We start from the raw sequence: 27,117 nt of genomic DNA on the forward strand, positions 1-27,117 counted from the left end.
CAATACAAAAGTAATCAAGATATAATACTCCCTGACCCTGGCTGAAATAATTTGTCAACCATCCATCCATTGTCCTCCTCCTTTTCTCTCCACACTCATTCCTCTTTCCCTCACCCCACTTCCCTTCCCTTTTAACACACGATTAATATAACTAAACTCCAATAAATTGTTGAAACAATATTGTTTTTTTAAACATATCTCAAGTACCATAAATTTTATAGAATTTTGTTTTAAAAAACCTCTGGCAAAACCAACATACTATGCAATATATGATTTAGATCCAGTTAACCAACTTGATACTGAATTATATTTAGCTGTTTTACAAATTAATTGTAACCACAATATCTAGTAACTAAAATTCATCCTGTTTTTCACATCAGCATTTATCATTCTCTGTGCATGTTGAGTCCTTTAAAAGGCACGATTTTTAATTAGAGAAGTTTTTTTTAATAAAAAGTTCTACTTTCTCCTTGGGAAAATATCTTCAATCAAAATCGCATCCAATTAATTCTAGTCGAAGTGCAATGTAATTATACCACTTTTTGGGAATAATCCTGATATATTTGGCAGATATAGGTGGATTGATGTAGCTTTTTTTGTGTCGATAATAATCGGTGTTTCCTATGAATATCTGTGAATTAAAGAATATCAATTAAAAATCAAGTAGTCTTATGTGTACATAAGCATGTTTAACAACTCCAATACTCGAGCCTTTGCTTCATCTTCCCTTTCCACATCGCACTCCCAGCTTTGGGAGAAATATTCAACTGGATACAAGCAATGTTCCACTGGGTGCATTGTCTTTTCCTTGGACGCTTATGGCCTTTCAGATCAGTTGAGTATCTTAAGATGTTCTCAATTGTTAATAGCCCATGGGCTCAGCCAGTGCCAGCACTCTGGTGATCATCATCTTTCTCATATCATAGAACATAGAACATAGAACATAGAACATTACAGCGCAGAACAGGCCCTTCGGCCCACGATGTTGCGCCGACCAGTTACAAAAACAATGACCCACTAGCCTATACCAATCCCTTTTCGTCCATAAACCTATCCAGAGATCTCTTAAACGCCCCCAAACTAGACGCATTTACAACTGCAGCAGGCAGGGCATTCCAATCCCTCACCACCCGCTGGGTAAAGAACCTACCCCTGACATCCATCCTGTAGCTACCCCCCCTTAATTTAAAGCCATGCCCCCTCGTGCTAGCTTTCTCCATCCGAGGAAAAAGGCTTTCACTATCCACCCTATCTAAACCTCTAATCATCTTATATGTTTCAATAAGATCCCCTCTTAGCCGCCTTCTTTCCAACGAAAACAACCCTAGATCCCTCAGTCTCTCCTCATAGGACCTCCCCACCATACCAGGCAACATCCTAGTAAACCTCCTCTGCACCCTCTCCAATGCCTCCACATCCTTCTTGTAATGCGGGGACCAGAACTGCACACAGTACTCCAAGTGCGGCCGCACTAGAGTAGTGTACAGTTGCAACATTACACTGCGACTCCTAAATTCAATCCCCCTACCAATAAACGCCAAGACACCGTACGCCTTCTTAACAACCTTATCTACTTGATTCCCAACTTTCAGGGATCTATGTACACACACACCTAGATCCCTCTGTTCATCCACACTATTCAAAGTCCTCCCGTTAGCCCTATACTCGACACATCTGTTGCTCCTACCAAAGTGAATTACCTCACACTTCTCCGCATTAAATTCCATCCGCCACCTCTCGGCCCAGCTCTGCAACCTATCTAAGTCTCCCTGCAGACTATGACACCCTTCCTCACAATCTACCACACCTCCAACTTTGGTGTCATCAGGAGGAAGTTGTGGTGCTGCCATTCTGTTTCTCACTCAATACTGGTTGAATATTAAGCAAAAGTGAAAATCAAACTGAAAGCAAAATACTGTGGATGCTAGAGGTCTGAAATATAACCAAAAATGCTGGAAAACCTCAGCTGGTCCGCAGGATCTGTGGAGAAAGAAACAGTTAACGCTTCGAGCCCATGGACTAGATTTTCCATCACTTCCCGCTGGCGGGATCTTCCGGTTATGCCAGTGGTGATGCTCCTCCCCACAGTTTTCCTTATAACCTTCAGCAAATTAAGCTCTTACCTTTTCATCCACATCTGGCTGATTGGTGTATGGTAGCCATATTTTGCCATCAGAGCTAAAATGCACTGCATAGCTTTGCACAAACATTGTGGTGGTCACGGACTTGGCCCCCTGTGTAATAATGCCACTTATCTTCTTTTCCTTCTGAAAGCTAACCTGTAGCCATGGATCCGTGTCTTGTTTCTGGTTCAATAAGAAGGTTTTTGTTAAGGCTGGTTTAATGAGATTTATGTTTATGTTTATTTATTCATCACAAGTAGGCTTACATTCACAATGTAATGAAGTTACCAGGTTGCAGGAAACTAGAATTTAAGTAGTTGTTTTATACTTTATACTAAAATTGATACCATGGCCTTGAGTTTGATTCTCTCCTATATCATTGTTTTCTTCTATCTCACTCCAATAAATTGTGCTATCCAAGTGTTTAAACTGACAAACGCAGTGTTTTATGCACCGCCGAATAAAGATTGACTGCTGTGTCACAGTACCAAGGATAGCTTGGAAGGATATGTTGTGCAAAAGATTTATACTATATTGGTCTTCACAAATCCATTACACTGCAAAATCTGACTCTGCAGTGCCCATTTTAGATTAATTTTAAAATCTTGCAAAAGATACACCAATTTTCACCACACTGGGAGAAAGCTGTACTGGGAGAAGTCATTGGGAATCTGCTTGGGTCCAGAGAGAAAGTTACTGTTAGAACTTTGTGGATGAAATATTTTCAACACACTGTACACAGTAACATAAATGACTTGCGATACTGATGATTCATAAAATAATACTTGTTAATGAATACAATTCCAAAACTGAGGCCTAAGGATTATCATATTATGTGGCACAGTTGGAAGTACTCTTACCTTTGAGTCAGAAGGTTAAGGGTTTAAATCCACACCAGGGGTGGAACTCTCCCAAGCCCCCGCCAGTGTTCAGTTGCAGGCTAGGTGGGAGAATATGTCAAGAGGCCCAGATCAGTTTCATGCCAATGTGAATTTACAGCCTACCATGGCAGGTCAGAAAACACCCCAGAGACCAGAGTGAAGGTCCGACCCTGATCTCTCCCTCATGCCAGATTCCCTGTGATGCTGGCGTGAAACATATTCGGAACAACATGGCATATACCTGGGGTGCCTCCAGAACTGAAGATGGAGGCCACCCGCAACCCTAGACCCTAGAACACCACAGCAGTGGGTTTGGGGAGCGCCTGCAGTGGATCTTGCAGATTAGGTGTCTTGGAAAGGGTCCATCTTCCAGCCTCAGAGTGCTCCCGGAGACCTATCTTCATTTTCAGGAGGTCCACCTTCTTTCTTCAATAGCAGGTCAGTGATGTTGGGCACCCTTTCAAAATGACATGAAAACAGACTACGCACCATCAGGGCATACCGAGCCACTGAAGACGGCATAAAAAAACCTTCATGCATAATTGAAGAAGTTGTATAGTGGCACAGTGGTTAGCATTGCTGCCTCACAGCACCAGGGACCTGAGTCCAACTCTGGCCTCGGGTGACTGTGTGGAGTTTGCACATTCTCCCTGTGTCTGTGTATGTTTCCTTCCACTGTCCAAAGATGTGTGGGTTAGGTTGATTGGCCTTGCTAAATTGCCACTTAAAATTCCCCAAAATGTGTAGGTTAAGGGGATTAGCAGCGTAAATACCTGGGGTTACAGAGATAGGGTCTGGGTGGTATTGTTGTCAGTGAAGGCTTGATGGGTGAATGGCTTCCTTCTGAACTGTAAGGATTCTGTGATTTGGTGTGTATTACCACCAAAGGCAGTAGGGTACACTCCCTGCCACGGGACTTAGTCTCAAAATGGGAGAATGCTACCCCAGGACCAGAGCACAAAAGATCAACTTAAGTATTGCTGAAACAATTAACATTCCAGTGTATCACAGAAGGAATGTTGCACTGTTTCTAATGAGGCACTAAACTCAGGAACCGTCTGCCTTTTCAGATAGGTGAGAGAGATCCCATGGCACTATTTCGAAGAACAGGGGAGTTTATCCCTGGTGTCCTGGCCAATATTTATCCCTCCATCAACATCACAAAAAATGTAATTTGATATTATTATACTGTTGCTTGGAGTTTGCTTTGTGCAAATTGGCTGCCACATTTACAACAGCATTTCTACTTCTTTGGCCAAAAAGCTCTTCGAGATGTCTGATGGCCATGAAAGGCAAAAAAATCTAAGACTGATGTTAACTTATTACTTCAATGGGATTACATTAATACAAATGAATCATTCAGTCATCAGGCAGCTAGGTAATTTAAGCTTTCCTCCCGCATACATTTGCTCTCCATGCATTGATTCGGCCTTCTCGATCCAGACGTGCAAGGGATGGTTTCCAAGTACCCCACCACGAACTTATGAAGGATGAAGCAGTTATCTGATCATCTGTAATAGTCCCATTTTCCATTCCCAGAGGCTGTGAACAGACTGAAAAACAGAAAGGAATTGTTTGTGTATGTGTAAATAAATAAAACTTCAAACCCTGCAGTCTTTTCTTTCACTAATTTTAGCAAAAATGTACATTGCAATTCTTTAGATTCAGGGCCGATCTTCCAGTTCCACTGAAGGTGGCCAACCCCCCCACTCCTTTCCAACTATATAATTCTGTATATTTCTATCCTTCTTCAATTCTGTAGAAAGATCATTTAGATCTGAAATGATGGAGGTAATTTTGTGACAGTGTTCACTGTGAGCATAAATGGCAATGCCCCCAGCACTGGTTGGTGAAAAGCTAGCAATAATGAGGTCTAAAGTGGTCCTGTACACAGATGACTAAAATTTAGTAGCAATCATCAAAAAGACAACTGGAATATTAGCCTTTGTAATGAGAGAGCTGAAACATAAAAGGTAGCTACATTGGTACAAGTCACTGGTCAGAACATATCTGGAGTACATTGTATGGTTCTGGGCATTGCATCTTAGAAAAGATATATTGGCCTTTGAAAGAAAGCAGTGAAAATGTACCAAAGTATTATCTGGGCTCCAAGGTTAGATTATGAGGACAGAAAGTTAGAATTTTAGGACTTTGAAAGGGATTGATGGGGTAAACAGATACAAATTTGGTGGGGAGTCTAGAAAAAGGAAACAGCCTTAAAACTTGAGTCAGCTCATTTTAGAGAGATGTTAGAAAACACTTCTTCCACGCACAAGATTGTAGAATTCTGAGATCCAGATCCAATATACTGTATTTCTCATTTGACGTCTGATTTGTCTCCTTTATATTTCTGTCCAGAAGGGAGTTATTAATAACTGCACTGTTCCACAGATATGAGGAACCTTCTAGTGGTTTCACTGTGTGGTTATTTTTCATATAAATGTCTGAATAATGTCAAAATATTTAACCATTGGAGAAATCACAATTAAGTCAAGTATTCAGTAGGTACAAAGACAGAGGTTATAGCCAGTAATTCAGGATTGGTCATTTTAAGTGCTCCCTGTGCTCACCCCCATTCATGCATGGTAGGGTTGGAGGAACCATGAATATGGGCCTTGGATCATCACATCAATGACATTACAGGAGATCACACAGGCTAGTGGTCAATGACTGGGATAGTTGGGACCATTTTTGGGTCTTGCAGAGAGGCACGGTGGGCCTCATTCCAATTGTAATGCCGCCACCAAGCTTTCAAATCAATGTGTTTATTTCCATTCTGGGCCACTTACTAACAAAATCATTAGGGGGGAGTAACACCTTTTTAATTTAGGCTCTTTTTGCATTTCCCTGACACCAGTTATTTCCCAGCTGGAATATGAAGGGTGAATACTGAGAAAAATGATAAAATGTTACCTGCAATTATACTCACAGTCTATTTCACAACCATATAACTCCATGCGAAGAGTAGGTCTGACTTTGAAGGATACTGGATATAATTTTATATACCTTGTGATAATGGGAGGGTTGAATCTTTTAAAATTTATTCCTGATCCATCAGAATTTCCTTCAAAAATCTTCAAATGGATAAAGAGAAAAATAGAAATGATAAAGATTTTCACCATGATCAAGACACACATTAATTAGATAAGCTTTTGATATTAAATTCAACAAATTGCAGGCAAACTATTTTACAAAACCCACTTTTAAAAAGTATGAATACCATATTTCTGTTTATCCAGCTTTACCTATGTTGAGTTCACCCCTTCAACACTTCTCTCATCTGATCCCAAGGCCCTCCATAACCATTGGGTAATAAGATGTTTAGTCTACTGAGGCGATGAGAGTTTAAGCAGTCAGCCAAAATCTCATTACAAACATCATGGAATGTGGGCATCACTGGGGAGGCCAGCATTTATTGCCCTTCCCTAACTAACCATGAGAAGGTGGTGTGATGAGCCGTATTCTTGAACTGTTATAGTTGATGTGGCGTTGATATACCTACAGCGCTGTGGGGGGAGTGGGGGGGGTGGTGGGATTCAGGATTTTGACCCAGTGATTGTAAAGAAATAGCATTATATTTCCAAATTAGGAGAATGAGTGACTTGGAGGGGAACTTCCTGGTGGTAGAATTCCCAACTTCCTACTGTCCTTGTCCTTCTTGATGGTCATGAGTTTGAAAGGTATTGTCTAAGGAGCCTTAGTGAGGTTCTGCAGTGTAACTTGTAGATGATACACGTTTCTGCCACTATGCATCGGTGGTGTAAGGATTGAAGGTTTGTGGATGGTCAATCAAACAGGCTACTTTGTCCTGGATGGTGTCAAGCTTTTTGAGTGTTGTTGGAGCTGCAACCATCCAGGCAAGTGGAGTGTCTTGCTCACACTCCTGACTTGAATTTTGTAGATGGTGGACAGGTTTTAGGAAGCCTGGAGGTGAGTTATTCACCACAGGATTTCTAACTTCTGACCTGCTCTTGTAGCCACAGTATTTATATGGCTGGGTCCAGTTCAGTTTCTAATTAATGGTAACCTGCAGGATGTTGATAGTTAGGGATTCAACAATGGTAATGTCACTAAATGTCAATGGTTAGATTCTCTCTTGGAGATGGCCATTGCCTGGCACTTGTGTGATATGAAGGTTTGAAGAGCTGGATGGCCTACTCATGCACGTATTTTCTATTAATGTAATTTGCCAAGCCTGGATATGTCGAAGTCTTACTGTGCTTGGACACTGCTGTTGGGTTCTCTCAATTTTCTTTTTTCCTTCAAGGAAAACAGCTCACTTTTGCATGATGTCTGCCCAAGGCTCAACCTATGTACAATACCTGGTACGAGTTTTCCCAGCACAGTTGCTGCACTATATAAGATTATTTTAGAATAATACAATGGAGAAGAAATTTCCAGTCCCACCTGCCTCAGGAATCATTGTGAGTGGAACAGAAAATCTGGTGGACCATTTAACGGTCCACGAGCCTCAGGCAGGAATTTTCAGCCTCAGGGCAGAAGTGACCGGAAAAATCTCTTCAATGACCCAGAACTTCAGATCTTCAGATGGTCATATCCTGGAGAAAGCTTGGGTGTGGCGGGGGGCGGGGGGGGGGGGGGTGGTCTTTCGGGTTGGAGAAAGCTTGGGAGACCCAATATACCGACTATGAGGGATATCCTTGGGAAATTCAACTTCTGATGGGCAATTCCTCTGCACTCAGAACCCTCAGAAACTCAGAGTTAGAGCTGGAGACTTTGGATGCTTCTGACTCACTTACACAGATAGTTACTCTGGAAACATTAGAAGAAGGATTAAAACCAGTTTTAACTCCTGGGTAAGTGTATTACTGAGCACTAGCTGCCCATTGGACTCTCAAAATACTCATACATAAGAACATAAGAAATAGGAGCAGGAGTAGGCCATCTAGCCCTTCGAGCCTGCCCTGCCATTCAATAAGATCATGGCTGATCTGTCGTGGCTCAGTTCCACATTCCCGCCCTCTCCCCATTACCCTTAATCCCCTCACTTATCAAAAACCCATCAACCCGTGTCTTAAAAATATTTAGCGAGGCAGCCTCCACCACTTCAACGGGCAGAGAATTCCAGAGATTCACCACCCTTTGAGTGAAGAAGTTCCTCCTCAACTCCGTTCTAAACCACCCCCCCTTTATCTTGAGGCTGTGCCCCCGAGTCCTACTGTCCTTTCTGAGCGGGAAGAGTCTCTCCACCTCTATCCTATCCATCCCATTCATCATCTTATACGTCTCAATGAGATCTCCCCTCATTCTTCTAAACTCTAACGAGTACAAGCCTAGTTTATTCAGCCTCTCCTCATAGCTCAACCCCCTCAACTCTGGCATCAGCCTAGTAAACCTCCTCTGCACTCCCTCCAAGGCCAAAATATCCTTGCGTAAGTACGGCGCCCAAAACTGCACACAGTACTCCAGCTGCGGCCTCACCAATGCCCTATACAGCCACAGCAAGACCTCCCTACTTTTATATTCAATCCCCCTCGCTATGAAGGCCAGCATCCCATTTGCCTTCCTGACCACCTGCTGCACCTGCAGGCTGGGTTTTTGCGACTCATGCACAAGGACCCCGAGGTCCCTCTGCACCGTCGCCTGCTGCAGTTTTTTGCCACATAAGTAATAGGCCTTCCTACCATTATTCCTAGCAAAGTGGACCACCTCGCACTTGCCAACATTAAATTCCATTTGCCATTTCCTGGCCCAATCGCACAGCCTATCTAGATCCTTCTGTAGACTCTCCACGCCCTCCGCGCAATTTGCCGTTCCACCAATCTTGGTGTCATCAGCAAATTTTGACACCATACACTCGGGTCCCCTCCTCCAGATCATCTATATAAATGGTAAATAGCTGAGGCCCCAGCACCGACCCCTGGGGCACTCCACTAGTCACCAACCGCCAATCCGAATAGCACCCATTAACCCCCACTCTCTGCCTCCTATTTGACAGCCAATCCTCTATCCACGCTAACACCCTACCCCCAACTCCATGCCCCCTTACCTTCTGCAATAACCTCTTGTGAGGCACCTTGTCAAACGCCTTCTGAAAATCAAGAAACACCACATCCACCGGCTCTCCTCTGTCCACCGCCCTAGACACATCCTCATAGAACTCCAATAAATTTGTCAGACACGACTTCCCCTTAACGAAACCGTGCTGCGTCTGCTCTATCAAACAATTCCCCTCAAGATGCCTCGCTATTTCCTCCTTGATGACGGATTCTAACATTTTTCCTACAACAGACGTTAAACTAACCGGCCTATAATTCCCCGCCTTTTGCCTGCCACCCTTCTTAAACAATGGCGTAACATTAGCCGTTTTCCAACCTTCCGGCACTTCCCTGGAATCCAGCGACGTCTGGAAAATAACCACCAAGGCATCCACTATCACCTCTGCCATTTCTTTCAGAACCCTTGGATGCATTCCATCCAGTCATGGGGACTTGTCCACAATCAGTCCCTCCAGTCTGTTGAGCACCGCCTCTCTAGTAACAATAATGTCATTCAGGCCCTCCAGTCCTACCATCTTTCCATCGCTAACACCCGGCAAATTATTCACATCCTCCTCCGTGAAGACCGAAACAAAAAAGTTATTCAAGACCTCAGCCATTTCCCCATCCCCTACCACTAAGTCCCCCTTCTCATCCTCTAAGGGTCCAACATTCACCCTAGCCAGCCTCTTCCTTTTTATATATTTATAAAAACTCTTGCTATCCTTTTTTATATTAAGCGCTAGCCCAGCTTCATAGTTTCTCCTACCCTTCTTTATCAACTTCTTTGTCAATCTTTGTTGACATTTAAACCTCTCCCAATCCTCTTCTCGCCCACTACTCTTAGCTACTCTGAACGCCTCCGCTTTTAATTTAACACTTTCCTTCACCTCCTTCGTTATCCACGGCTTATTACCTCTCCTCCTACGGTCCTTTTTAACCATCGGAATAAATTTCTGCTGAGCACCAAGGAAGATCTCCTTAAAGATCCTCCACTGCTCCTCAGCAGACCTACCTTCCAACGCACTCCCCCAGTCAACGTCCGCCAATTCTTCTCTCATCCTACTGTACTCCCCTCTGTTCAAACAAAGGACGCGTGTCCGGGAACCCACTTTCTCCTCCTCCGTCTGCACCAGAAACTCCACCATACAATGATCACTCTCCCCAAGAGGATCCTTCACCACAAGGTCCCTAATTCTTCCCGCCTCGTTACATAGCACCAGATCCAAGATAGCTCACTCCCTCGTCGGCTCCAGCACACACTGTTCAAGGAAACTATCCTGGCAGCATTCCAAGAACTCCTCCTCTAGCCCACCGTGTCCAACATGGGTCGACCAATCAATATGTAGATTGAAATCTCCCATAATTACGGCCGTCCCATTCCTGCACGCCGCACTTATTTGCGCGTTAACAGCCCGCCCCACCTCCAGATCATTATTTGGGGGCCTATAGACAACACCCACCAGCGTCTTCCTCCCTTTGCTGTTCCTAATCTCTACCCACAACGATTCCACTTTCTGCTCATTGGTTCCTATATCATCCCTTGCTACCACCCTGATGCTATCCTTAATCAGCAGAGCTACGCCACCCCGTTTTTCCTCCTGCCTATCCTTCCTAAACACTTGATACCCCTGGACATTCAGCTCCCAGTCCCTGTCACCTTGCAGCCACGTCTCTGTAATGGCCACCAGATCATATCCATTTGTGCTGATCTGCGCCACCAGCTCATCCACTTTATTCCGAATGCTTCGTGCATTCAGATAAAGTGCCTTCATCCCAGCCTTCACCTGGACCCTATTTGCCAGAACGCCACCAACCATACTCACGCCCCCTACTCCCTTTATTATTGGGACATCCTCGGCCTCTTCCCTTACCTGTACCCTCTCCTTAACTTTAGCCCGCGTAATGTCACCTACCCTCCCCCCCCTCCCCCCCCCCCCGATTAGTTTAAAGCCCTACCTACAGTCCTATTTACACGATTCGCCAGGACTCTGGTCCCAGCACAGTTCAGACCAACCCCATCCCACCCGAAAAGGTCCCACCTACCCCAATCCTGATGCCAATGCCCCATAAATTCAAACCCATTCCTCCCACACCAATCCCTGAGCCACCCATTCACTTCCTTAATCTTATCAACCTTACGCCCGTCTGCACTCGGTTCAGGCAGTAGCCCAGAGATAACCACCTTGTCGGTTCTACTTTTTAATTCCATTCCCAGCTTTTCATACTCCCTCCCCAGATCCTCAGTTTGCATTTTGCCTACGTCGTCGGCACCCACATGTACTACAACGACCGGATTCTCACCCTCCCACTCCAGGTTCCTCTGCAGCCCAGATGTGACATCCCAGACCCGAGCACCAGGCATTGTTTGCTGGAGCAGACAAGTGAAGAAGCAGAGAGACAGATAAGAAATTACCTGTTAAAAACCTGTTTAAATAAGTTTAAAGCACTTTTGTAGTAAGAACTTACCTTGTAGAACTGTTTAAATCATTTAAAAGCATTTTTGCGGGCTTTTTGTGTTTACCGCTTTAAGAATTCTAAGGGAGTGGATAGCAGGGAGTTGTGGGGGAGCAGGCTTTAAAACAGTGCCAGGTTTAAAAGGAGGCCTGGTGTAGACAGCGGGCAGCGTCGGAGTGGGCTGCGGAGTGAGAGGGAAGCAGAGTGAGCTATTAGGGCTTAGGAGCAAAGGGCTTGGGAGAAAAAGGGCCAGGTAAGTTCGTGTGGAAATTTTCAATACTACTACAGTGAATAATGGAGGGGCATGTGATGTGTTGTTTCTGTATGATGTGGGAGTTGGTGGACCCCAGGGTCCTTCCCAGTGACCATGTCTGCAGTAAGTGCAGGTTGCTGGAGGAGCTCCAGCTCAAGGTAGATGAGCTGGCCTCTGAGCTTCAGACACTGAGGCTCATCAGGGGGAGAGAGGGTGCCATTGTCAATGGGGTGCAAGTGACATCCACCCCCCCTGGACTGGCTAACTCTAAGGGTCAGGAACAAGAGGGGGCTGCTGAGCGGAGGAAGGAGGGTGGGGAGCAGAGGAAGGAGGGTGGGGACCGGATGCCTCAGCCTCTCAATCAGGTTTGAGGTTCTTGCTTCCAGTCTGGACGAGAACGAGGGAGGTGAGGTTGGTGAGCAAACTGCACACAGTACAGTGATGCAGACGCAGGACATAGGCAAAGAGCCACTGAGCTGCCACCTTAGCCCCTCAGCCACTGACCTGCACTCTACCCCCCCTCAGCTACTAACCTGCTGCCCTATCCCCTCAACCATAAACCTTCTGCCCTATCCCCTCAGCCACTAACATGCCGCCCTATCCCCTCAGCCACTAACATGCCGCCCTATCCCCTCAGCCACTAACATGCTACCCTCCCTCTTCACCATTTACATTATACATTTACCTTCTCTCTGTAGCTTCTCAAAGTGGCCTTGGAACATTTGAACTCTCTACTTAACCGGAATATAGCAGCAAGTGCCATAAAAAGGAATAGCTTGGCTTCCCTCAACAAACCTATTCTATAAAGGAGGACTCCCAGAACTGATACACCTTTCCTGCCTATACCTCAGAACCAGGTCTCTTCAATTTTCAAGGGCATGAAAAATGGAGTTCTGATTCAAGGTAAGAAATGAGGAGTGGCAATCTGACAGTTATGGCCTTGGAAGGTTTCTCCCGACAAGTTTTAAGAATAACGAATAAAACAATTGGCTTAAATGACATTTTTCATAGATCAAACCAGCTTTCCTATAACTTAATCTTGCAGTGTTAGCCATGAATCATTGATAGTTCTTTTAGCTGGCATAGAAGATAGTGGGTTCAAGTATTACTCCAGAGACTGGAGTACCATGAAGCTCATGGGAATATCTATTGATGACATCCTTGTCCTTTGTGGTGACTAATACAAGCTGAAACTACCAATAATGTGCTACAGTTTCTCTGAGAAATTAGGAAAAATCTCTGAAAATTCAGCAACAATTATCTGCTATATAGGTGATGGAACACTGAGTAAAGCTGTAGCTTAAGTCAAGCCCTTACTTTAATGACAATGTGACCACATGTCACAGGCTTACTATTTGACCTATTGTCAGCTTTTGGTAGTTTGCAGGCTGATATATAAGGCAGCACATCCCATTGCCTCAATCCCACTTCAGTCATTTTCTTGATAATTTAGGCTGTTGGTCTATTATTCCTTGAAATAAGAAGTTGAGCCAGATTTCTGTTCTTCTGCCAAACCATTAAACTTATGTTCCCTACCATCATGATGAACAATTTGCCTGTATTTATTCTGTCAAATTTCTTTGCAATCTTGAACCCTGCATAATCCAGCCTGTTTTTGCTCCATGCTTGCCATCCAACCATGAAAATGCATGCAACTTACTCTGTATTTGCTAAACCCTGCCTACAGTGTCACGTAATTGGCTTTTAGGCAGATTGGCTTTGAATAATTAACCTTTTCTATTTCATGCTCATTCTGTCAATCTTCAATTATTGCAACTGTTGGCAAATGGCAGGGTCACAAGATGGCATGCCAGACAAAGGCAAGAAAGTGTACAGATTTCAATGAAAAAAAATGTACATTTTTAGTGCAAAATATGTGGAAAGCAATTTTCAATCTGAGCAGCTTAGCTAAAAATATATTGGCAGAGAAGTTGCAGGTTGCAGCTATTGATACATTCAATCAGGAGACCGAAAGAGTAAAAGTTGGTACATAGCTACAGCTGGTGTGATAAATTCAGAGACTCACTTGTTTGTTGCTTCTGCTGTTTCCATTGTATAATGTCCAATTTTTACCATCCCCACTGTATTCAATGAAAAAGGCTGTAATATAATTTTGTACAAAAAACACACTGGCTCCTTGGGTGGCAATCTTACTGATCACCATTGGCCTTTCTAGGTCAATCTGTGACACAGAAACAATGTACAGGCATTAGCAAAACAACACAGGCAAAATGACACTAATTTATCAATAAATTGCTGACCCCAAATGGATCAGACTCTAATATCTTTCGCTCTTTGATATCAGATAGTCATAAACAAAACTATCAGGGAATTCCACAAATTGCTGACGATTGGCAAAAGAATCTAGCTGCTCAAAAATCATAAATATGAGGTTTACTCACTCATCTGTAAACAGTCAGCCATTAAGTCACTTCGCATGTATGATTCAGAAAGCTACAAGCAAATGAACAGGTTCAGTTTGAGTCCAGACGATGCTTTGACAAATGGTCATCTGGATTCAAAATTTCAGCTCTTTTCTCTCATTACAAATGCTGCCAGACCTGCTGAGACTTTCTAGCATTTTCTCTTTTGGTTTCAATAATAAGTATGCGGAATTTTAAAATTATAATAAAATGTAACATTCGAAGAAACATTTTTACTAATTAGTGCACTGAGTGCAGAGCTTTCCAATGATAAAAGCACATATTGAGAATTCAGATCTGTTCCAGATGATCCTGTCATCACAATTCTCAATATCTGCATACACTGTTTAAAGCTTGGAAATCTGGAATGTTAAATTTATCCCCATACCTGGAAGTAGAGTTTCAGTAAAGAGGGTTACATATATTTCTCCACATGTTTGGTAAAACAAGATTTCCTGACTGGCAGTACACTAAGGAGTGCGACATTGTAAAGCTGCTTGTGAAAGAGATGGTTGTGACTAATTAATGAGAATGGAGTTAACTGTGATAGCTATTGGCTGACATGTTAAAATATTCTACGGAATATGATGGTTGCTATGTTACTGGAGACTGAGAGGTTTATTTTAGAAAAGGACCACTTCACTTTCTGGATGGTCAGTAGTCTGGCAGCTTGTTGCTCAAGAGCAAGGAAAGAAGGAACCGTGTTAAATTGTAGCTCAGGCAACATCCACAACTTGAATATAGGCCACAAATGGAATCTTAGTGATTGTATCTGTTGAGAGAGGTCAAGCTAAATAGCGCAGATGGTTTAAAAAAAGATTTACTTGTGTGTATTTGTGGCTTAGAACAGTATTTCACATCACCAAGCAGAATTCTCCCAATCGCCCGTGGTGGGTTTGGTGACAGATAGGTGTGGTGAATTGGCCGAGAACAAATAGCAGGAAACGCACAGGCATAAAATCCCATTGCAATTCTCCCAATGAAATGGCAGGGGGTTAATGGCAGGTTGGTCATCCCACCGGCAGGTGGTGTGAACACAGTTTGCATTTCATGAATGTGTGGTGACTGTCCCTTCAAGGATCAATCGGCAGAATAAGGGTCACATCACCTGGGGAACCAATCGGGGAGCGATGTCACCCTGGTAAGTGTGCCCATGTCCCATGAATTCCCGCTCAGAAAGGACAGTAGGACTAGGGGGCACAGCCTCAAGATAAAGGGGGGGGGCGGTTTAGAACAGAGTTGAGGAGGAACTTCTTCACTCAAAGGGTGGTGAGTACGTTGCAGTGGTGGAGGCTGCCTCGCTAAATATTTTTAAGACGCGGGTTGATGGGTTTTTGATAAGCGAGGGGATTAAGGGTTATGGGGAGAGGGCGGGAATGTGGAACTGAGCCACGACAGATCAGCCATGATCTTATTGAATGGTGGGGCAGGCTCGAAGGGCTGGATGGCCTACTCCTGCTCCTATTTCTTATGTTCTTATGTTCATCCTGGGTGCTGGTTGCAGCCATGAGGCCACAAGCCTCTATATAATTTTAATTTTTAGGTAAATGAGCTGTGCTTCCCTAGACAGGTGAATAAACATCTTTACGCAATGCTCATTAAAACAACCGTCTGCCCAAGTCCCACTAGGCTTTCAATCTTGTATCACGTTCGTGGGAAATCACGTCGGCATCAAACCTGATTGCTAAAGAGTGAAATGCACAAGGTGGTCCTCAGTTTGTCAGAGACTTCGAAGGGCGCACAACAAATCCTTTCTGCCATAGTGCTGTACTACTCCTGGTGCACTGTTCACCACTCCACACGGTGTGGAGATCCTTGCCCTGGATCTCCACACTGAACAGGTCTTCATGGGCAGCACCGTGCTGCTGGATTCATGGATTCTTCTGTGCCACTGTCTCAGTCCAGTATGACACCTGGTTTGGGGAGTACAGACGATTTCTTGCCCTCAGGTGCACACACCAGTGTCTACCTGGACAGCACTATGTTTTGACATTCATGCAGCCACCTCAAAGGTCCAAAGGTCGACAGGCCAAAGAGGGGAGTGTGGTGGTTCTGGTGGCCTGATAAAGGGACGGCATCGTGGCAACCCTGCTGCCTCACAGTAGCAGGGATCCAGGTTCAGTTCTGGCCTTGGATGACTGTCTGTGTGGAGTTTGCATGTTCTCCCAGTGTCTGCATGGGTTTCCTTCAGGTGCTCCAGTTTCCTCCCATAGTCCAAAGATGTGCAAGTTACGTGGATTGTCCATGATCAATGCATGGACTTAAGAGGGTAAGGGAGGAGAATTGGGCCTAGATAGGGTGCTTTTTTGTAGGGTTGGTGCAGACTTGGTGGGCCAAATAGTCTCTTATGTACTCGAGGGATTCTATTACTTAGTGAGCAATTCTTTCAGAAAAAGATTATATTGTTACTTGTAGCAAATCCTACATACTTGAATCCAAAGATCATCTTCTCTGTGCTTTACAGCACTCCAGGCATTGACCATGTCCCTGTTGTGTAATCGTGCTAGCTTTGGCTCCCAGTTATCTAATAAAGAAGGAAAATAGGAGAACAAAATGAAAAGTAAAAACTGTAACCGCCTTTGAAATGAAGCGACAAAAAATGCACAGGAGATCTGTCAACATCTGTAAAGTGAGAAGGTGTAATGATGTTTTAGCTGTGTGTTCTTGATCACAATGATGCAACCAAAGAAGTCTGCTAAACTTTTCATTCATTTAAATCACTGGATGGGCAATCAGCTCCTTTAGAGGCACATGCTCCTCCCTGCCCAAGTTAATCTTTGTTTGCTACAACTAGATTGTCCAATAAATCCAAGATGAGGAAGTTCCTTTGGTCACTAAATCTGCTGTAACAAGTTAGCACTACCCTGTTGAATCGAATTAATCTAAATTACAGCTCATTGCTTGTTCCTTGCTTATATTTTCTGATATAAGAAACATCACACAGTTGAGCCACTTTTTACAGGCTAAACTCCTGCCCCATACTTATTATACAAATGTAGCGGTCCATAAACACAGAAAAAGCAAGATACCAGAGGATACTTCAAGGTGTTCAAAATCATATGGGGGCTGGACGGAGTAGATAGGGAAAAACTGTTCCCACTGGTAAAAGGATCATGGACAAGAGGGCACAGGTTTAAAATGGTTTGCAAGAGAAGCAAATATGATGTGAGGGGAAAAAAAACTTCACACAGCAAGTGGTTCAGGTCTGAAATGCCTGGAAATATGGTGAAGATAGGTTCAATCAAGGCATTCAGAAGGGTATTAGATGATTACTTGAGTAGAAACAATGTGCAATGGTAAGTGGAAAAAGCTGGGGAATGGCTGTAAGTAATGATGCTCATTTGGAGGGCTGGTGCAGACACAATGGACCAAATAGCCTCCTTCACTGTAACAATTCTGTGTAATGCAGCATCACCAGAAGCTAGACAACACAAATTGGGCCTTGTTTGTTTACTCCATTTTCGGTGAAAGCTTAACGTGACAAGTGGAGACTATGTAAAAGTAGACTTAAAAAATGCACAAAGGAGTTTGAGTTGTAAGAATATCTACTCCTTGATGATATAATCCTCTGCACCAAATTACATTTCCTTCTGGAATTTTCCACCAGGCTGTGTTCACACAAATTGCACTTTCTTCTTATAAGATGATAAATCTATTTGCATTTGGATTATGATACTCCAATAAAAAGCAAATCATTTGTCACTTAATTTGTGCAGAGCTACCTTGCTTGATGTCACTGGAATATCTCTGGTGTGTCAATTTAATCTTAGTGAAAAGTGTAGCCTCCATTTTATGTATTTGTTGTGTTTCACAACAGGAAATCAAAGCTAGAAATAATGATTTTTGTCAGTTGTTGTTGATCTGTATAATAATGGCAGAATTACGTGCATGAATTTCCTTCTGATATTTAGGTACTCTGCAGTACTAACACCATGAAACCTGCTAAGGTGTAGAGGTGGGAAATGGGGACGGGGAATATTAGTGGTCATTAAGTCCAGGGGTACAGGACCTGATCTTTGTTTTCAATTTCAAGCTGTTTTGGACGGGTAGTTTGTGGCACCAGATGTAGCTGGGGGCCTGCCATTGGCAAGTGCACAGTCATCGGGAGGCTTGGGAAGATCACAAGGGGGAAGTTAGGACAGAAGGCAGGGGATAATGGGAATGGGTTGGTGATCAGAAAGATTGTGAGGGATTGAGGGAAGGATCAGAGGTTTTGCTGACAAATCACAGTGTAAAAAAGGGGTCAGACAGATAGTGAGTGATTTAACAGGGAGGCTTGTTGGGTTGGGGAATCAATCCTGTTCCTTTTGGTCCATAAGCAGTGCTGTAAAGATACTTAGCTGACAGATCCAACTGCTCATGCTTGACTTCAGTTGCCAGATTCAATGAAAAATAAAACTTAGGGTAACATTGGAAGCATGAGCCTCTTTATTGTATGGAGCCCAACCCTCTCCAGTCATCACTGTCCCTGAAGTGACTGGTTGGGGTCATGTTGGCCTCATTAGAAAAAAAAACTTAATAATGATATATGTTTGGGCCTCAGTTTAACTCTGGAATGGAGAACAGCAAAGTGAACTGTTCGAAATGGCAGCCGCCAGGCTCTGCCTACTTTAAGAGCTGGGCCCCATTGAAGTACTGCCTGCCAAAATGACTAGGGACAGATTATGTGGCTGCAAAGGTTGCTCAGCAGGAGGCTGCCACTGACAATCCAAGGGAGTGAAAATCTGGGTTGGAAGAAGGGGAGAAAGCCCAGGGAAGGGGGAGACCCAAAGTTAAAACACTACTGCTACTCCTGGCCCACTGGGAAACTCAAAGAAAAATGGAAGTATTTTTATGCTAGGTTTGCTGTGACAAGTTTCACTTAGCATGAGGCCACCATAGACCCTTGCCACAAGATTATCAGAGTAGGATGGCAAATCAGGCCACACAAATTACATTGCTGTAACCCAATCTGCATATTTGAAGAGGATGCCATCAGTTTGGGGTGGGTACCCTTTCTGTCAGACCAAGGTAAGGACAAAGTGGGCAAGTTTAACTGCCAACCCAATGCATGATTTCTGTCAGGTGAGCGAGTTAAATCAGATTAAAGTCTTCACCAAAATCCTCAGCAGCTATGCCCTCGGCAATAGGAACATCATACAATGGCACACATTTTATATCGCAGCTGCTAACCTTGGTAGGTTAAAAATCTACTTTGGTAAAACAACACTAATTTTTGAAATGATATTTGCCTGATGCCACACCTTTCACGCTGTGGGTACACACGAGTGATAATGAGAGAGAGAAATATGAACATTTAGCTTTTCTAAGAGACACAAACTGGAAGCCAAAACAGAAATTCTGCAGGGACACATTAGATCAATCACCATCTGAAAAGGGAAAATATAATTTGTTATTAATTCAGGTGAAGGGTCACATCTGAAACATTCACACCAGACTGTCCAAATCTGTCAATTTTCAGCATAAGTTGGCTGGAATTCTCTGGCCATTAATGCTGCTGGGGGGCTTCTCTGGTCTGCTGGCAGCGCACTTCTGCCAGCAAGTTTCCTGCCGGTGTGCGGTGACATAAGAACATAACATAAGAACATAAGAAATAGGAGCAGGAGTAGGCCATCCAGCCCCTCGAGCCTGCCCCGCCATTCGATAAGATCATGGCTGATCTGTCGTGGCTCAGTTCCACTTTCCCGCTTTCTCCCCATAACCCTTAATCCCCTCTCTTATCAAAAACCCATCAACCCGCGTCTTAAAAATATTTAGCGAGGCAGCCTCCACCACTTCAACGGGCAGAGAATTCCAGAGATTCACCACCCTTTGAGTGAAGAAGTTCCTCCTCAACTCCGTTCTAAACCGCCCCCCTTTTATCTTGAGGCTGTGCCCCCTAGTCCTACTGTCTTTTTTGAGCAGGAAGAGTCTCTCCACCTCTATCCTGTCCATCCCATTCATCATCTTATACGTCTCAATGAGATCTCCCCTCATTCTTCTAAATTCTAACGAGTACAAGCCCAGTTTATTCAGCCTCTCCTCATAGCTCAACCCCCTCAACTCCGGTATCAGCCTAGTAAACCTCCTCTGCACTCCCTCCAGGGCCAAAATATCTTTGCGCAGGTGCGGCGCCCAAAACTGCACAGTCAATTGGAATTCCCATTGATAGTGGTGGGACCAGAGAATCCCACCACTAGCAAACAAGGTGCCACCTCCCACCGGTGGGAAACACATGACTGGGAGGCCGGAGAATCTCACCCATCATTTTTATTTCCTTTTTACCAATACTGGGGAAAGGGATTATTTTTCCAGTTTAGTACCCAATGACAGTATCTAGCCCAGAAGTAGCCTGGCATGGCCAGGGATCCTGGTGCTCAAGATATTGCAAAGGCATGGAAAGAACCATCAACATTTTCCTTGCCTGAGCCATTGCATAATGATGAAAAGAACCTAAAAAAAGCTGATATTATCTTCTCAATACCCACTGATTTAGAGTTTATTTGAGCTCATGCATTCATACCTTGAGCAATGACCAGTTACCCTTGCTTCTAGCAAAAATAAAGTAGCTGAGATTAGAGGGTGGAAATGGAGTGGTCTGAATATCAGGTCAAGTGCCCACAGTGTGAAATGCATTGAATACACCCTGGTGTTTCTGAACATATTTAAAGATTACAGTTCTATATTTCTTGGTTTGATGAATTGGGAATCCAATTCAGTGCTGATAGGGGCACCCTTCATACGTGGCGCCCCAACTTCTGAAATATGTAAATATGTTGAAGTTAGTTGACAGATTATTTGGAACAGACCTTGCCATCCCTATCAGGTCCCATCCTGCCGGAGTGACGGCATAACCCTGTCCACTCATTTTTTTCATTCAGAAAGCCTCAAGCTCTAGACCAGAATTCTCTCCAAAAAATTCTAAGTGTTGAATTTGCAGGAAACTGGAGTAATTTTCGCTGTTTGTTTTTACAGTGGGAGTTCAGAGTAGAATCTCCCACACTCTGTGCACTCCAGAGGCCACAAGCATGAATATCATTACATTTCAGGGGACAGGGCATATTCCCGCCCGAGAGGCTGAAATCAGTGTGCTGAGCGGGATACTGCAAATGCACCGATCTGTCAGAGTAAAGTTAAAAGTTAAAGTTTATTTATTAGTCACAAGTAAGCTTACATTAACACTGCAATAAAGTTACTGTGAAAATCCCCTATTTGCATACTCCAGCACCTGTTCGGGTAAGCTGAGGGAGAATTTAGCATGGCCAATGCACCTAACCAGCACATCTTTCAGACTGTGGGAGGAAACCGGAGCACCTGGAGGCTACCCACACAGACACGGGAGAACACTCAGACTCCACACAGGCAGTCACCCAAGCCGGGAATGCAACCCAGGTCCCTGGCGCTGTGAGGCAGCAGTGCTAACCACTGTGCCAACTTTGTGCTGCCTTAATCAGTAGCAAGATCAGTGCATGTGCAGTGGCCCTGCACTGCCAGCCTCCCGATTGCTGTCCAGCTCGATCACTAGCCAGTCACCCGACTCCCATAACGCCCACTCTCTGCCCTTCCCCCCCACCATGGCTTGACCACTGGACCCCTGACCATTCCTGGGCCTCCTCCCCTAGTCCGCTGTGATCTCCAGCCCACCCCCCCACCAATATCCCCCAACAGTGACCCACATCCCGTAGTCCTAACCCTCCCCTTCAGTGCTGTTCCCCCCACAGTCCTGACCCCCCACCCCTCCATGCTCGTCCCAATCTTCGCCCTCCGTCCTTCCTCCACTGATCCCTATGCAAAGTGGCAGTACCCCTACCCCCCACAATTGTCCCAGGCGCTGCCCTATCAGGCCCCACACTTAGCCCACCCCCATAAACCTCAGTCCCTTGACACTGCCTCATGCCCAGTGGACACTGCCAAAGTGCTACCACTATGCCACTACATCCCCATTAAATGAGTGGATAAAACTTGGCAGATGGAGTTTAGTGTGGAGAAATGAGAGATCATCCTCTGTGGAGCATGAAGTAGAGATCAGAGCATTTTCGAAATGGGGAGAAGAGACTAGTTAGGAGCAGAGTGATTAAGAAACCGATGTGGAAAAATAACTGGATAGGCATTAAAAAAATCTAAAAGACTTATGGAATGCTGATCAAGAGGGCTAGAATATAAAGGGATGTATGTATGTTACAGCTCTGGAATTAGCATCTTGGGCATTGGCACCTTGCCACTTGGGCAGTGCTGGAGGGCACAGGCTGGCACTGCCAAGGTGCCAATGGTCAGGGGACAGCCCCCCGCTGCCCAACCCTCTGGGGGGGCCCTGATTTCCCCACCCCCCCCCCCCCCTTCACTCCTGAGAGGTTGGGCTGCTAGCTCCCTGAAACTAGGGAGCTACTTTAAACCCGACTGGAATGAATCACTCTGGCGGAGGTGGGGGTGGTGGTGGGATAAGATGCTAGTGGGCCTGGAGACTTCAGTCCTGGGCTCACAAATCATATTTGAATTATATTAACCTCCCTCCCCCCACCTACCTAATGCAGCATTGCGCCTATTTCCGACGCGGAGCTGACGGCGCTAGGCGAGGTGTTCGAGGCCAGACACCCAGTGCGGATCGCTCTTATCCGGACAGTAACAATCCAGTTTTCAGTCTGAACCTGACACTTTGAATACATATGGTAAGAGTCTGCCCTGTGCATGTTCTATGTTGAGCAGTCACATAAGAACATAAGAACATAAGAAATAGGAGCAGGAGTAGGCCATCTAGCCCTTCGAGCCTGCCCCGCCATTCAATAAGATCATGGCTGATCTGTCGTGGCTCAGTTCCACATTCCCGCCCTCTCCCCATAACCCTTAATCCCCTCTCTCATCAAAAACCCATCAACCTGCGTCTTAAAAATATTTAGCGAGGCAGCCTCCACCACTTCAACGGGCAGAGAATTCCAGAGATTCACCACCCTTTGAGTGAAGAAGTGCCTCCTCAACTCCATTCTAAACCGCCTCCCCTTTATCTTGAGGCTGTGCCCCCTAGTCCTACTGTCCTTTCTGAGCAGGAAGAGCCTCTCCACCTCTATCCTATCCATCCCATTCATCATCTTGTACGTCTCAATGAGATCTCCCCTCATTCTTCTAAACTCTAACGAGTACAAGCCTAGTTTATTCAGCCTCTCCTCATAGCTCAACCCCCTCAACTCCGGCATCAGCCTAGTAAACCTCCTCTGCACTCCCTCCAAGGCCAAAATATCCTTGCGTAAGTACGGCGCCCAAAACTGCACACAGTACTCCAGCTGCGGTCTCACCAATGCCCTATACAGTCGCAGCAAGACCTCCCTACTTTTATATTCAATCCCCCTCACTATGAAGGCCAGCATCCCATTTGCCTTCCTGACCACCTGCTGTACCTGCAAGCTGGGTTTTTGCGACTCATGCACAAGGACCCCGAGGTCCCTCTGCACCGTCGCCTGCTGCAGTTTTTCTCCATGTAAGTAATAATCCTTCCTACCATTATTCCTACCTAGTCACATTGTCTAGATTCAGCCCTGAAATTACCTAAATAGTCTTTATTTACGACACACATTGGAGGGAAAAGGTTTTCATCTTAGTTTGAACCAGACCCAAGGTCAAACCTGTAATCCAAAGAACACTGGGTTGATCCATGGCATTACCAAGTTCTCCCATTCACCAATGTTTTAGAGTCAATTTGGATTATTGAAAGTAGCAATAGCAATGCACTTACCTACATGGCTTGATGCAGTGACCTGTGGATCAGTTATACTTCCAGATGCCATACCCAAGGGATAATCACAATCTGTACAAAAAGCAAAGAATGTATTGTATTAGATATAATATCAAATCATTGCCCTTTCTGAAACATTTTGTTTAGTCTATGTTGTTGATGTTGATTCATGCACTGCTCTAATAATCAAGGACAGTGTAAAATGTAACATAAAAAATAGGAACAGGAGTAAGTCATTCAGCTTCTTATTCATGGTTGAACTTTTACCTTAATTCCAGCTTTGCATGCTATCCCCACATCCCGTGTTGCTCTTAGTAGAACATAGAACATTACAGCACAGTACAGGCCCTTCGGCCCTTGATATTGCGCCAACCAGTGGAACGAATCTAATGACCCTCTAACCTAAACTATTCCAATGTTATCCACATGCCTATCCACTGACCATTTGAATACCCTTAAAGTTGGCGTGTCCACAACTGCTGCAGGCAGGGCATTCCAGGCCCTTACTACCCTGAGTAAAGAACCTACTTCTGACATCCATCCTATAATTACCACCCTTCAATTTAAAGCTGTGTCCCCTCGTGTTAGCCATCACCATCTGAGGAAAAAGGCTCTCACTGTCCACCCTATCTAATCCTCTCATCATCTTGTATGCCTCAATTAAGTCACCTCTTAACCTTCTCTCTAACGAAAATAACCTCAAGTCCTCAGCCTTTCCTCATAAGACCTTCCCATCATACGAGGCAACATCCTGGTAAACCTCCTCTACACCCTTTCCAATGCTTCCACATCTTTCTTATAATGTGGCGACCAGAACTGTACGCAGTACTCCAAGTGCAGCCGCACCAGAGTTTTGTACAGTTGCAACATGATCTCAAATCTCCGAAATTCAATCCCTCTACCAATAAAAGCTAATACGCCTTCTTAACAACCTTATCAACCTGGGTGCCAACCTTCAGGGATCTATGCACATGTACACCAAGATCTCTCTGCTTGTTGACACTACCAAGAGTCCTTCCATTAGCTCTGTATTCTGTACTCCTGTTATTCTTACCAAAGTGAATCACCTCACACTTTCCCGCATTAAACTCCATTTGCCACCTCTCAGCCCAGCTCTGCAGCTTATCTATGTCCCTCTGCAAACTGAAACATCCATCCTCACTGTCTACAACTCCTCCAACTTTGGTGTTGTCAGCAAATTCATTAACCCATCCTTCTACACCCTCATCTAGGTCACTTATGAAAATGACAAACAGCAGTGGCCCCAAAACAGATCCCTGAGGCACACCACTAGTAACTGAACTCCAGGTTGAATATTTCCCATCAACCACCACCCTCTGTCTTCTATCAGCTAGTCAATTCCTTACCCAAACTGCTAAATCACCCTCAATCCCATGCATCTGCATTTTCTGCAGTAGCCTACCATGGGGAACCTTATCAAACACTTTGCAAAAATCCATATACACCACGTCAACTGCCTTACCCTTATCCACCTCTTTGGTCACCTTTTCAAAGAACTCGGTAAGGTTTTTGAGGCACGACCTACCCTTCACAAAACCGTGTTGACTATCCCTAATCAAATTATTTCTCTCTAGATGATTATAAATCCTATCTCTTAGAATTCTTTCCAAAACTTTGCCCACAACAGAAGTAAGGCTCACCGGTCTATAATTCCCAGGACGGTCACTACTCCCCTTCTCGAACAAGGGGACAACATTTGCTATCCTCCAGTCTTCCAGCACTATACCTGTAGCCAATGACAACATGAAGATCACAGCCTAAGGCTCTGCAATCTCCTCCCTAGCCTCCCAGAGAATCCCAGGATAAATCCCATCCAGCCCACGGGACTTATCTATTTTCATACTCTCAAGAATTGCTTACACCTCCTCCTTATGTACCTCAGTCCCGTTTAGTCTAAAAGCCTGTATCTCAGTATTCTCCTCAACTACCTTGACTTTTTCCTGCGTGAATACTGATGAAAAATATTCATTTAGTGCCTCTCCTATTTCTTCAGACTACATGCACAACTACCCACTACTATCCCTGACTGGCCCTAATCTTGCCCTAACCAATCTTTTATTCTTGACATACCTATAGAAAGCTTTAGGGTTCTCCTTGATCCTACCCGCCAAAGTCTTCTCATGTCCTCTTCTAGCTCTTCTTAACTCTCTCTTTAGCTCCTTCCTGGCTAATTTGTAACTCTCCAGTGCCCTAACTGAGCCTTCACGTATCGTCTTTACATAAGCCTCCTTCTTCCTCTTCACCCAAGATTCAACTTCCTTAGTACACCATGGTTCCCTCGCTCGACCACTTCCTCCCTGCCTGACAGGTACATATTTATCAAGGACTCGCAGTAGCTGCTCCTTGAACAAGCTCCACATTTCAGTTGTTCCCAGCCCCTGCGGTTTCCTACTCCAACCTATGTATCCTAAATCTCGCCTAATAGCCTCATAATTACCTTGCCCCCAGCTATAACTTTTGCCCTTTGGTATATACCTATCCCTTTCCATCACTAAGGTAAATGTAACCGAATTGTGGTCACTATCACCAAAGTGCTCACCTACATCCAAGTCTAACACCTGGTCTGGTCCATTACCCAGTACCAAATCCAATGTAGCCTCACCTCTTGTTGACCTATCTACATACTGTGTATTCAAAAACCTATCAATTTCTAACTTGAATATGTCCAATGAGGGAACATCCACAACTCAATGGGACAGAGAATGCCAAACAATGCACTGAGTGAAGACATTCCCCCTCTCTCAATCCTAAATGGCTAACCCTCTATTCTGAGACTGTGATCTCCAGTTCAAGATTCTGCTTCCACAGAAATATCTTCCCAGCATCAGCCAGGCCAGATTAGTGCAATCCGTGCTGGGCGTCTAGCCCTGAGATATCGCCACGGAGATAACTTCCCAGCATCTACCCCATCAAGCCCCTTAAAAATTTTATGTTTTAGTGAGATTAGATCTCATTCCTTTAAACTCGGGAATAAATACTGTGCCTTCCTCTCCTGAAAGGACACGCCTCTCACTGCAGCAAGAGTCTAGTGAACGTTTACTGCACTCCCTTCAAGATATTCTTCATTAGGTCAGGATACCAAAATTGTATGTGTGTTCACCATGGCCCTCTACAATCCCCTGCAATAAAAGGTCAACATTTCATTTGTCTCCTAATTGTTTGCTGTGTCTGTATGTTAATTTTCTGTGTTATTTGTACACGGACACCCAAATTGCTTTGAACATCATGCATTTAGCAGCTTTTTATTGTTTAAAATA

At 44.5% G+C, this 27,117-nt stretch overlaps 1 protein-coding gene across 1 annotated transcript in view; it reads right to left on the reverse strand.

Annotated features, from left to right (window-relative positions):
* Positions 1 to 288: 288 nt before the first annotated feature.
* The window catches only part of f5 (coagulation factor V), an 85,677-nt gene continuing 58,848 nt past the window's right edge, over positions 289 to 27,117 (reverse strand). The window contains exons 19-25 of the mRNA XM_080203266.1: positions 23,840 to 23,911; positions 16,566 to 16,660; positions 13,740 to 13,895; positions 5,934 to 6,078; positions 4,409 to 4,557; positions 2,124 to 2,306; positions 289 to 631 (exon numbers count right to left, since the gene is read on the reverse strand). Coding sequence (XP_080059392.1) covers positions 485 to 631; positions 2,124 to 2,306; positions 4,409 to 4,557; positions 5,934 to 6,078; positions 13,740 to 13,895; positions 16,566 to 16,660; positions 23,840 to 23,911 — 947 coding nt within the window. The 3' untranslated portion in view covers positions 289 to 484. The remainder of the gene's footprint in view (positions 632 to 2,123; positions 2,307 to 4,408; positions 4,558 to 5,933; positions 6,079 to 13,739; positions 13,896 to 16,565; positions 16,661 to 23,839; positions 23,912 to 27,117) is intronic.

This window comes from Carcharhinus amblyrhynchos, chromosome 15, assembly GCF_965287045.1.
Source record: "Carcharhinus amblyrhynchos chromosome 15, sCarAmb.v2.hapA, whole genome shotgun sequence".
Classification (NCBI taxonomy): Eukaryota; Metazoa; Chordata; class Chondrichthyes; order Carcharhiniformes; family Carcharhinidae; genus Carcharhinus; species Carcharhinus amblyrhynchos.